The sequence below is a fragment of the Marmota flaviventris genome, chromosome 14 (genome assembly GCF_047511675.1).
Source record: "Marmota flaviventris isolate mMarFla1 chromosome 14, mMarFla1.hap1, whole genome shotgun sequence".
Taxonomy (NCBI): Eukaryota; Metazoa; Chordata; class Mammalia; order Rodentia; family Sciuridae; genus Marmota; species Marmota flaviventris.
In genome coordinates this window covers 72121548-72134593 of record NC_092511.1, presented here as the reverse complement: position 1 = coordinate 72134593, position 13046 = coordinate 72121548, and the positions used below count along the sequence as shown (strand labels likewise).

Sequence of the window (13046 nt, the reverse complement as noted above, 5' to 3'; positions counted from 1 at the left end):
CATTTAGTGACAAAAAAGACCTCTTGTACTTTACTGGAAAACCAACAAAAATTCCTGTAAAATTATAACATTGAATTTTTAATGTTAATAAGAATATACCAGGTTGCTATAAATGATAACCGATGTTATTAGGGTTTTAAGTTTAATTTAATAAAAACTTAAGAAATGAGAGCTTTTTACTTACCTTTAACCATTCTTGTTGGAGTTTATCCCATTCAGAGTAAGACTCCCAAAGCAATTGTTTGAGCTTCAGTTCTGCGCTAACTTCTTCCAAAGCTTCAAACTTGGACACTTCTACCTTTAAAAGCATAACAAATAAAGTGTATTACTTATTTTCAGATATTAATACCTTATACTATCTTTCTATTACTAATACTTAATACAGTGACTTCTTGGCACAAGATAGATCCTAAATGGGGAAATAAAAGGAAAGACAGAAACACATGAAAATTTAGAACACAATGAAATCCCACACATATTATATTTTTCATTTGAGTAACAAACTATAACTCTTAATATTTTTTAAAACTTAAATATATTTTTCTCCAAAGACATAAATACTATAAGACCCCCATGTGCATGCATTTTTTATTTGGACCAGACACACATGTACATGCCTTTCTTTTTTGAAAAACAGATGAGTATTCAGAGGTATTGATTTCCTTCAGGGCTTCTGTATTTGGATGATAGATGATTGTGTGGTAGCTGGCGATGGGCAGGATAGTGAAGTTTAAGATAGATAGGACAACCTGTTTTTTACTTTGTTAAACCCCCATGAACTGCATATACACGTACAAAAAAAGAAGAATTCAAGAAAATCTGAAGAAAGTATTTTAATGAGGGGTTTTAAGATTGTCTTGGCTTGGAAGTGGGAAACCTACAGGGATTTAGTTGCACGGAAATTGTTGGGCTTTGTGGTGAACTGGGGCCAGTTTTTCATTAAGAGCTGTAAATAATTTCCTGCAACCAAGATCATTTAGGTTTTCATTCCTATTCTTCAAATGGTTAAGAGCTGCAGAAAGGTTGGGTCAGAGACATTCATGAAGGCAGAATCATCCAAGTGTAGATGAAGCATGTACAAAGAGGGATATACTTCTATTTCAGGCTGTTTTTTTAAATACTTTTAAACTTATGTTTTTCTTTTTATTGTGGTAAAAATACATAATAAGATCTAGCTTTTTAACAAATTTTTAAGTGTACAGGATTGTTAACTATAACAATATTAACAATGTTATATAGGAAATCTCTAATGCTTTTTCATTTTGCATAACAGAAACTATGTGCTCATTTTCCTTCACCTCAAGTCCCTGGCAACCACCATTCTACTTTCTGCATTTACAGTATGACTATATTAGATATTTCATGTAAGTGGAATCATGCAGTGTTTGCCTTCTGTAACTGGCTTATTTCACATAGCATAATGTTCTCCAGGCTCATTTATGTTGAATATAACACAATTTCCTTCTTTTTAAAGACTGAATAATATTCTGTTGAATGCATATGCCACATTTTCTGTATCCTTTTATCAATTGATGGACATTGAGGTTGTTTCTACATCTTGACCATTGTTAGTAATGTTGCAATGGCCGGGTGCAGTGACACACACTTATAATACCATAAGGTATTACAGCTCAGGATGCTGAGACAGGAAGATTGTGAACTCAAAGCCAGCCTCAGCAAAAGCAAGGCACTAAGCAACTCATTGAGACCCTGTCTCTTATAAAAAATACAAAATAGGGTTGGGGATGTGGCTCAGTGATTGAGTGCCCCTGAGTTCAATCCCTACTACTAATCATAATCATAATCATAATCATGTTGCAATGAACTTGGGAGTGCAAATATTTCTTCAAAATCTTGGATGTAAATCAGGATTCATAATCTATATGAATATATGCCTAGAATTTGGATTGAGAGGTCATATTTTAGTTCTGTTTTCAATTTTTTGAGAATCTACCATACTGTTTTTCATAGTGATTTCATTTTACATCCCCAACTAACAGTATAGAAGGTTCCAATTTCTCCACATCCTCACCAATACTTGCTATTTATTTTATATTTATAATGGCCATGCTAATAGGTAAGAAGCAATACTTTGATTTGGTTTTTATTCATTTTTTTGCTGATTAGTGATGCTGAGTATCTTTACATCTACCCATTGGCCATTCCTATATCTTCTTTGGAGAAAAGTCTATTCAATCCCTTTGCCCATTTAAATATCACATTATTTGCTGCTTGATGTTGAACTGTAGAAATTTCTCATATGTTTTGATAACTCCTTATCAAATATGTGGCTTAAAAGACATTTTCCCCTATCTTGTAGGTTGACTTTTCAACCCTATCTATGATTTCATTGGCAGTACAGAAGCTTTTGAGTTTGATTTAGTTCCATTTGTCTGTTTCTGTTTTTGTTGTCTTGACTTTTGGTGTCATATCCAAGAAACCATAGCCAAGAACAGTGTCATGAGATTTCCCTGTCTTCTAGGAATTTATTATGTTGCTGTTTAGCATTCTTTTGTCACAAATTGAAGGACTCCCTTTAGAATTTCTTATAAAGTATGCTTAGTGATTATGAGCTTCCTCAGCTTTTGTTTATCTGGGAAGGTATTTATTTCTTCTTAATTTTTGAAGGGTAGTTTTGCCAGATATAGTAATAGTGGTTGGTAACTGATTTTTCATTCAGAGCTTTGAATATATCATCTTATTCCTTTCTGGCTTGCAAGGTTTTTGCTGAGAAATCAACTGACAGTCTTATTGAAATCCCTTGTATATTTTAAGTCACATTTCTCTTGGTGTTTCCAAAAGTCTCTCTTTGTCCACTGATACTTTAATTATGATGTATGTCATTATTAGTGTGGACCTCTTTGGGTTCATCCTTTTTGAAAAGTTTTTGGGCTTTAGTCTCAATATTGATTTTCTACTCTACATTTGGGAAATTATCGGCCATTATTTTATAAAATAAACTTTCTATCTTATTTTTTTCTCTCTCCTCCTTTTTGGATTCTCATAAAGTGAAAATTGGTCTGCTTAATTATCTCCTATAAGCCCTTTAAGCCATCTTCACTTTTTAAAATTTTTTTCCTTTGGATAATTTCAAGTGATCTGTCTTTGAGTTCACTAATTCTTTCTTTGCTTGATCAGGTTTGCTTTTAAAATTTTCTAGTAAATTATTCAGTTCATTTATTGTATTCTTCACTTCCATAAATTTTGTTTTTTTAAAAATACACATTTTCCCCATCTCTATATTGAACTACTCACTTTTCATGCACCATCTTCCTGTAATTTTTAAGCATATTTATGACTGTTCTCTTTTCCTGGTAGTCTTTCTAAAAATTGCTAGAAGCACCTGTATCTCTTTTTCTTTTGTCTTCATATTTTTTAAAGACACATTTTTTTCAGCTTTTTAAATCCACACTTTCAGGCCATTTTACTGCCTGGTTTAGGTGAGGATCTCTTCTTTCATTAAATTAGAACATCAGTGCAAGCCAAATCAGGCAATATTAATGGAATCATAACACACATATGAGTGTAAAAGAAGTTTAAATCTTAAGAAAGGATAGAAGGTCTTTAATAAACCAAATGTAAAAGTCCATATACATTTATCTGATAATTTTCTATAATTTGCAATCACTTTTTAATAACAAAGATATATTGTCTATTGGGTATATATATATATATATATATATATATATATATATATATATATTAAAAGGCAGAAACATATCAAATTTTGTAATTGACACTGTAGCATAACAACTAACACATAGTTGACCAAACACAAAGTGTTTATGATCACATTGTTACATGTACTATTTCTATGCACACATTTTAGAAACAGATATATAGAATTGTCATTACCTTGAAATTCTTCTGGTAGGATTTATATTGAAAGGCACGTTTTTGAAGATCATCTAGAACACATTGTAGATCACTTAAAATATTCTTTATTTTTTCTTGATCAGTGTTAATATCCAAAATCTGTGGATCCTATAAAATTAAGATAAATTTTGGTTAGTAATGACTATTTTTGAGGCAGAACAATTAAATTAAATTAATTAATAAAGATTAAATATGATTAAAAAAGATTAATAATGATTAGAAAATTTTTTCTAATTCTTTTTTCTGAGTGTCAGAAACCATGTTAAAGACAAATGCTTTTCCTGAATATTAAGGGAAAGCATATATATTGTAAAATGTTGACATGGTTACCTAATGTATTCTTCATCATCTGCTTTTATTTCCTACATTTCTTTACCCAATATAACTTCAAAAAAGGAGAGGTGAATGTAACAAAAAAGAGAAGAAAAAAGGACATAAGAAAAATTCCCAGTGTACAATAAATAAAAGGAAAGCCCTTTGAATTCCGAAGAGTCTGAGGACAGTAAGGAAAAACAAACTCAGTTATTCCTATTGTACTCTCCCAACATTTTTTTCTGAAACCAGATATGTGTGTTTCAGGGGCGTGGGGTGGGATTACCTACTCACCAAAGTGACCAATCAAGTCTGTATCAGACCCCAGCTAAGTATCTTCCAATTCAACTCCGGAGTTAGCCCACAGGTTGAGGGCTAAGTCTCCATAATTTCCCCTCTTCAGATGCCAATTGCAACCCCCAGGTTTTTTGACATGTGCTTTTGGCTATAAATTGGTGTTCCCATGATTCCCTCCCTAGGTTGGATTAGTTTACAAGACTCGTTCACAAAACTTAAGGACATACCTGATTGGGTTTACCAGTTTATTATAAGTTTTTTTTACAATGCATACAGATGAAGAAATTCATAGGGTGAGGTATGGAAGAAGGTACAAGGAACTTCCATGTCCTCCCTAGGTTATCACCCTCCAGGGACCTTCAGATGTTTAGCTATCTGGAAGCTCTGCAAACCTGTACTTTCAGGATTTTACGGAGATTTTATTGCATAAGCATGACTGAAGCATGGACAACTGTATTGAAATGTGATTGGAAAAAAAATCTAATGCTAATAGATTGCACAGGGAAAAAGGGCATGTCCACCCAAATTTTTCTTAACCTCTCTAAACAGCATTCCTTCCTATCAGCTATGAGGCGGAACTCCTTCTGAAATGGAGGTGCTATGACCTACTATCAGGGAATTTCTTTATGGCTAGCTCCAAGATAGAAATGTGGAGAAGGATTATAGAGAACACTTTTAGTTTCTACAGCCTGTCTTGGGGAAGAGAAATAATAGTTTCTATGGTCTGCCTTGAGGAAAAAAGGAGCAGGTGAAAGGATGGCAGAAATTTGGAGAACGTATTTTTCTTTCTGAGGAATTCTTCTGAAGCCTAAAGTGCCTCAACATTATAACGAAAGATTGTCTTTCCCCTGATCCTCTGAAGTTTACCAAAGCATCTTCAGGAACCAAGAACAAAAGAGCAAATATTAACTTCAGTGTTCTAGTTATTTAGGAAACAACAAGGGATAAGGAAGTTATGAGCCAGGAACTGTGGAAGGAAACACACACACACACACACACATACACACACACATACCATAAAGAGAAAGAAAATTAAGAATATAAGTGTTAAGACATGCCGGGAATGGTAGTGCATGCCTATAAACCCAGCAACTTTGTAGGCTGTCAGGAGGATCACGAGTTTCATGGTAGCCTCAATAATTTAGGGAGACCCTCAGCAACTTATGCCCTGTCTCAAAATAAAAAACAAAAAGGGCTGGGGATGTAGCTCAGTGCTGAAGCACCTCTGGGTTCAATTCCCAGTATAAATAAATAAATAAATAAATAAATAAATAAATAAGAAGACATGTGTTCTAACTGACACTTTGGGGTTGAAAATCCAGTAATGAGAATGAAATAGTTGAGGAACAAAGTAGAAACAACTTAAAGTTTGGGAGAATCTAAGAAAATTGGAGAAGTCTGGAAACTATTATAGCCCTAGTTTAGGGAGGCTAGTTATTCCATCTCTTGTTCAGTGTGGCCCTACATTCAAAATGACAATGTGCTCTAGATTAGAAAAAGTTAAGGGAAGTGTCCAGGCAGAAGATAATTGTGTTGAAACTCTGGTGTAATATGTTGGGAATCCTGAAGTTCTTGTGTGTCTTGATTCTGGTAATGGGAATTCTTGAAAGAATTGGTGAACCTGAAGCTGTCTAAGGCCAGGATGAGATAGTCACAGTTTATTTAACTCTTTAAGAAAAAGGAATAAATAGAATTGCAGCAGTATGGACTAGCATGGTGCTTAAAGAAACAGGAAGGACCCTTAGTTAAGAGTTTTGTGGGACAACCAGGCTGAATCCAGTCACACTGCAATAAAAATTGCTATGGTCTACAAGATAGTATAAGGACCAGCTTTCTATCCCTTCCATCTACCATAAGGAAATGCAATAGGTGGGAGGGAATGGTGGTAAGGATGAAGAGATGTCCCATAGGAAGGATTATGATTTGAATTAAATTGAAGGATTATGAATTGAATTAAAATATAAGAGACCAAGTTAGAATAAAATAAACATTTCTATCATGAATTTTCACATTTAGGTTTCTCCTCAATTTTCTTCCATTAGCAAGATTAGGGTTCTTGACAGAAAGATGCTATTATGTATGGAAAGAATGAAGTTACACTTCTTTGTCCAAGAGTGACAGTGAATTAATTTAAAACCCTCAATAGAGGAAGCATGCTAGGGGAACTCATGCTATCATTTTTGTATATGTACATTATTCTATTTAAAATGCATGATTACAAACAAATCATGTGCTGGGAGTTTGCTCTTTCTAATTATCTATTTACATGCACCAAGGATAATCATTCCTGTTTTAACAGCAGAATATTAACTACTAAAAGCAGATTTCCTTAGCTTGAATCCTTTCCCATAATTTATTATCTGTGCAATCCTGGGCAAATTACTTAACTTCCTTGTACCTTAATTTCATTCCTTGTACAATGTGACTAATAAAACCTATAGGTGTTTTGAAAATTAAATGAGTTAAAACATGTAAAAACATATGAGAATGCTTCTAGAGCATTATTCATCTTTCCCAAAAGCTTTAAATGATCCTAATGTTCATCAACCATGGAATGGATAATTAAAATGTAAAATATGATGAAATAATACATAGCCAAAAAAATTAGAATAAACTATATCCACACAGCATGGACAAAGCTCAGGTAGATACCAAAAATAAAGTAAAAGAAATACTGTATGATTCTAGTTAATCATAAGTTCATAAATAGGCAAAACTTATTTATGACATTAGAATTCAGGGTAGTATCTGCCTCTGGAATAGAACAAAGAATTAATGAATAGGAGAGAGAGCGCATTAAAGGTAACAGTAAGACTATAGTGCTTGACATTCTGAGATACAGATACATGATGTGTTCACTTTCTGATAATTCATTAAAGTATACAGTTATTACATTGATATACACTTTCATCTGAGAAAATACAAATATTCTTCAACACAAAACCAAAAACAATGTTAAGTCCTTAAAACAGAGCTTGATAAATAGGAAAAACACAATGTTATCTGCCTTTACTATTTCTATGTCAATGTGTATAAGTGTATATTATAATCTTTAATATCTGTATTTTATTTCCGAGTGAATTACCTTCATGTATTTTACTAATCTTTTTTGTACTTTATTAATCATCTGTTGATGGACATTGAGTTTTCCATTTTTTAAACTGTTATTGTAACTTTACATGGTTTTTTATAATTCTGTGGTAAGATTTAGCCAGTGCTAATAATAAAATAATAAATCATTACAAAATGATTATTTTCAGGAAGACTTTAGTTAAGAGTCATCTAGATATCTATTCTAAATTCTGAATCTTTTCTATAGTAAAATTGATACAATTTAACCAAATAATCTTTGATATCATTTAATTTAATTTAATTTAATATGCTAAGCAAATTTTAAAACTGTGAAAACAGTTATAAATATTTGAAAAAGTAATAAAAACACTCATTTAAAAATAATAATGCGGGCTGGGGATGTGGCTCAAGTGGTAGCGCGCTCGCCTGCCATGCTTGCGGCCCGGGTTCCATCCTTAGCACCACATACAAACAAAGATGTTGTGTCTGCCGAAAACTAAAAAATAAATATTAAAAAAAAATTCTCTCTCTCTCTCTCTCTTTCTCTTTAAAAAAATAATAATAATGCTAGGAAGATTAGAAAATTCAATATTACATATAGACTTTTCTTGTGATAGTCTGGAATTTATTCAGTATATAAAAACAGAGGTTCAGAAACACTTTAAATAGCAGCTCAAAGATATTGTTGACAGTTAATAAAAACAAATTTTAAATCAAGTAAAGTGAAGTATATTTCCAAAATGGTTTGAAGCGTAGATTTTAAATGTTCTTACCACAAAAAATAAATGTATAAAGTGATAGGCAGGTTAATAAGCTTAATATATTTAATATATTTCACACTATGTACATGTATCAAAATGTCATGTAAGACACTATAAATATATACAATTTTTCAGTTATATTTTAATTTAAAAAACTATAATAATCAAACTTTTCTCAGATTAAAAAAATCCTGCTTTATCTTACCTGTGCTTGCAGCTTTATTTCATTCACTTCTTCATTTAGATCTTCAAGATCTCTACCCAAATGCAGAGAAAATTGTTTAATGCTTGTTTCTCTGTCACCCACTGCTCTATCAATGGCATTCCGAACAGCAATAATGGATGGCTTCATAGTTGCAAAAACAGCAAAGTCTTCAGGAGGTGTAGCTATCTGATACTGTTCAATAAGCTTGTACATTTGAACCACTACATTCCCTTCATCTTCCAGGCTTTCAATCTAAATGGAAACATTGGTTATTCATTAATAGTAGAGTTCTATTTTACCCTTCAAGTTTTTTAAATAGGAGACAACCACTGTGCAATATAAACATCAAGCTATGAATGGTCAGCACAGGAGGAGTTGTGTTTTTAACACTACAATCAAATTGGCTGAAGTTGGCTGGGTGATAAATACAGTCATTTATGGAACACAGGTACACCAGGCCCAGGAGGTAAGTGGTCAGAGCTGAGAAGTTAGTAATGCACATAGAAATGTTATTTCTCTCTCTTTCTCCCTCTGCCCCTCTCTTCATTTTTCTTTAGCAGCATTAAGCAGTGCTAATATTTAATGTCTTTCAAGAAAATATATTCTGTGGGGATGTTCAGCTTTAATGTCTTAGTTTTCAGGCATGTATGCTGAGCAGTGATTAGTCCCAGAACAGCCCCTGTGGTATGGACAGTCTTTGTTCCTGGCTGCATAAGTTCAGAACATGATCTAGGTTCACTATTGTTTAAATTATTTTGTTATATCCAAGTGATACTTAACATCTTCATTTTGATGTCCTACCTTCTATGGGCAAAAACTTCCTGTTTCTCTTAAATTTCTGGCAAGAAAGAACACAATGTTATCTAAATTCTCCAGTTTGGGAGAAATCCTCCAATTGCCCCAGCCCCCAAGTTTTCCTTGTTAGGCAGGAAGCTGCCATGTTCATATTATTTGACTCAGTCTCTAGCCATAAGCTGAACTAAGCAGCATAGTTGTGGGTAGAGGCCATATGCTTTCAGGTGGAAGCAGAAGGCAGCAGAATACAACAGACACTAGTATGGCAATATGTAAATCAATGGATGTGTAACTGATGTGATTCTGCAATCTGTATACGGGGTAAAAATGGGAGTTCATAACCCACTTGAATCAAAGTGTGAAATATGATATATCAAGAACTATGTAATGTTTTGAACAACCAACAATAAAAATAAAAAAAAAAAAACATAAGAAGATAACTGCAGAGAGCCTTTTAGAGAAATAGTTCTCAACCTGTAACTTAGGCAGAAATGACTTTGGAAAGTTTATTAAAACAGACTGCCGAGCTCTTTTGGAATTTCTGATTCAGAAAATCTAGGGTAGGGTCCAAGATGTGTATTTCTACCAAATTCCCAGGTCCTAATAATGCTGCTAGTTTAAAGATCACCTTTGAGAACCACTGTTCTAGAGAGGAACAGAGATGAGAGAAGGAGGAGAGGCCTTTTCTGTTTCCTTATGCTATTCTATACTCTAGTTCTTATCCTTTTAAAGGCCTGTCTCTATTCATTCCTTTGTATTCCAAAAGATTTCCAAGCAAACTTAGATTAAACATTCCCACTTTCTAAGCTATCTATATTAGTTTTGATTGCTTTCAACAAAATGGCTAATATCTCAAACAAGTTATAAATAGAAATCTCTCTACACCAAGATCTGTTAATCATCCTGTATTTCTTATACTTTGGATAAGCATATATCCAGGTTTCCTGGGAATGTCTTGGTTTATATTTATTGTCCTGGTATAATACTTTATGGTGTCTCTTTTACTCTCAGAAATGTATTATGCAGCCTAACCTGCCTGTACTGGTATGATACTACTATCAGCCCATCAACTATAGAAAGATACCTAGGAGTCATCTCAGACTCTTTGCTTGTCCTCTTATTCAGTTGTCCTTTCACTTATACTTAACCTCTCTAGAATTCATTTCTTCTCTCCTGCTTTAGCAACACACAGTTTACATAGCACTTCCCCAGTTCCCAAATCCTGTTTTTGTCATCTTGCCTCATGTCTTTGTTATTGTATTTTTTTCTCTCTCCTTGAAATGCCTAGCTAAATGTTTGATGTATTTTAGCACATACCTTAAATACGCTGTCCTCCACAAAGTCTTCTGTGACCCATAGACAAGAGTGATTAAAAAAGTCCTAGTCCTTACAACTGTTTCTTGTACCTCTACTAATTGTATCATAATTGTCTACTTTCATTCTAGACTCTGATCTCCTTGAAAACAGGTTTAGTTATTGTTGTAATCTTTGTATTCTGCTAAGTAAGTGTTCTCTAAATTTGCTGATTGAATGAATGAAGTTACAAAAAAAGCTGTGTACGAAGAGCATCTCCTTAAGGAAAGCTACTTCCCAAACATACTACCCAGAAACCATGAATAAATTCCTGGAGATGGGACAGTCTTGTTTTCTGTACACAGCAACTTCCTATTCTAGAACCACACTAAGCCTTTGATTATGATATGATCTTACCCTCCTAACATAGTTGATAAAATTGGAGCGGGATGGGGCTAAATCCATTTACTAGATAGTAGAATCACTATTGGAAGGATAAATTATCTTCTTTTGTGGCTGTTAGACTTGCAACCTGTCACTTGGGAGCTGCTGGTGGCCATGTTTGCTACTACAGGATGAAGTAGCAGCCTGATTGTATTGGAAGAGAAGTGAAGCAGACCTTCAAAGAGATATAGAGAAGAAGAGAAATGCAGAGAGAAGAGATGGAGAATGAAGACTAACTAGGATTCCTAAAGCTGACCTGTACTGATTCTAATCAGTTCCTAAATCTAATTACGCTCTTGAAGAGGAAAGGGATCCATGAAACACATTTGAATTCTTAAATGAGAGCCCTATTTTGGCTTAAGATAAATTACTTGGGTTTTGTTTATTTGTCCAAAAAGCTTAATAAATACAAATAATGATAAATGCTTGCCATCTGTAGACTCATGGGATGATGTAAAAGCACATCTGGGGAAAATAAAAAATTATCTGTCCCTTGGAGAAATGCTATTCTTAAAATGATACACAAGATTGTTACTTTTGTAGGCATGAGAAATAGAATTTATTGTTAATTTTGTTAATAATACATTAAAAACTGCCCAGTTGTTAATGACTTATTCAGTTTATATTATTTATTCATAATACTTCTTCAATTTTCAGGCATTTAAGAAAGTAATTTATTTCTATTTCAATGCCAAACTGCTATGAATGAAAGTTTTGAAAAACCAACTATTAAAGTCAAAAGCTGGATTGCCTGCCACAGACTGACAGAAGTAAATCAAGTTTGTAGGAGAAAGAAGCAAGGCAGACAAAAGATTTGAGTGAGGGTGTGTGTGTGTGTGTGTGTGTGTGTGAGAGAGAGAGAGAGAGAGAGAGAGAGAGCGCCTGACCCTTTCATTTGCATTACTTCAGTATCCATATATACATTTTACTCCCTGCTCCCACCTTCCCACTTAAGTTGTTCAGAGTTTGTAACTTTGTCCATTATTAATAGAAAGGTTACTGACTATTATGCAGCTAGGTATTAAGGATTAAGACTTCTGTTGTGACTAATATCTGGTTACCATTCTATTACCATTTATCAAAAATTAGAATTGCAATAAAGCATGGTTGAGAATTTTGGTTTTGTGGTCAAAATTCCAGCTTTACCACATACAAGTTCTGTGATTTTGGACAGCATAACCTATTTTAGTCCCTGTTTCCTCATCAGTAGAATCAGGATAAAATTATTCATACTTCTCAAGTTTTTGTGAGGATTAAAAATTTAGCACATGTAAAAAAATTAACAAAATTCCTGACTAGGAGTAAGAGTTTGATAAATGTAAGGGGCATTAATGCTGTAATGTAGGGTGCCTTTACTTTGAAAGTATTTCTGGTATTTTGACAGTGGTTCTGACTCATAGTCCCTCAAGTTTTCTTATCACACATACTGTTTTCCTAACTTAAGAACAGGAATATTAAGTTATGTAAGATAATAAACTCACCCGTTCCTGAATTTCATCAAGAAATACTAAACTGTTAACATATTCTATGGTAGTGCTTGGAACAAATTCAAGTTTATACTCTGCATCTTGGGCCTCAGAGATAATGGCATCCACTTTTTTCTTGCTTAAATGAGGAAGCATAAAATTCAGCACCTAAGAAGAGAAAGAAAATGTGAATCATAAATACATGAATATTTCTACTTTGTTATATATTTTAAATAAGTCCTAAGTGGACATCTGCTAAATCGTCGAGTTTTGGAAACAGCAATACATATGAAGGGAATATTTTTTCTCATTAAATCATTGCTAGTCAAATGAATCAAAAAGATCAGATTTTATAGATCATTTTTAGACAAAATAGGCTGCACAGCTTACTAAACAGTTTCCCTAGATTCTCTCAAATCTTGCAAGTGTACTTTCTGCTTCTTTGCTCTATGTAGTGTGCTCTGTGCTGCCCTCTCCAGCGTTATTCTCTTTCCTTTCATGTTGGGTGGTAGCTATATGGTCTGG

General features: G+C 33.5%; 1 protein-coding gene across 1 annotated transcript in view; it reads right to left on the bottom strand.

The window, feature by feature from the left end:
* Dnah6 (dynein axonemal heavy chain 6) overlaps window positions 1-13046 on the bottom strand; it is a 278870-nt gene that overhangs the window by 205110 nt on the left and 60714 nt on the right. The window contains exons 14-17 of the mRNA XM_071601776.1: window positions 12537-12689; window positions 8524-8775; window positions 3856-3984; window positions 185-298 (exon numbers count right to left, since the gene is read on the bottom strand). Of these exons, the coding sequence (XP_071457877.1) occupies window positions 185-298; window positions 3856-3984; window positions 8524-8775; window positions 12537-12689 (648 nt within the window). The remainder of the gene's footprint in view (window positions 1-184; window positions 299-3855; window positions 3985-8523; window positions 8776-12536; window positions 12690-13046) is intronic.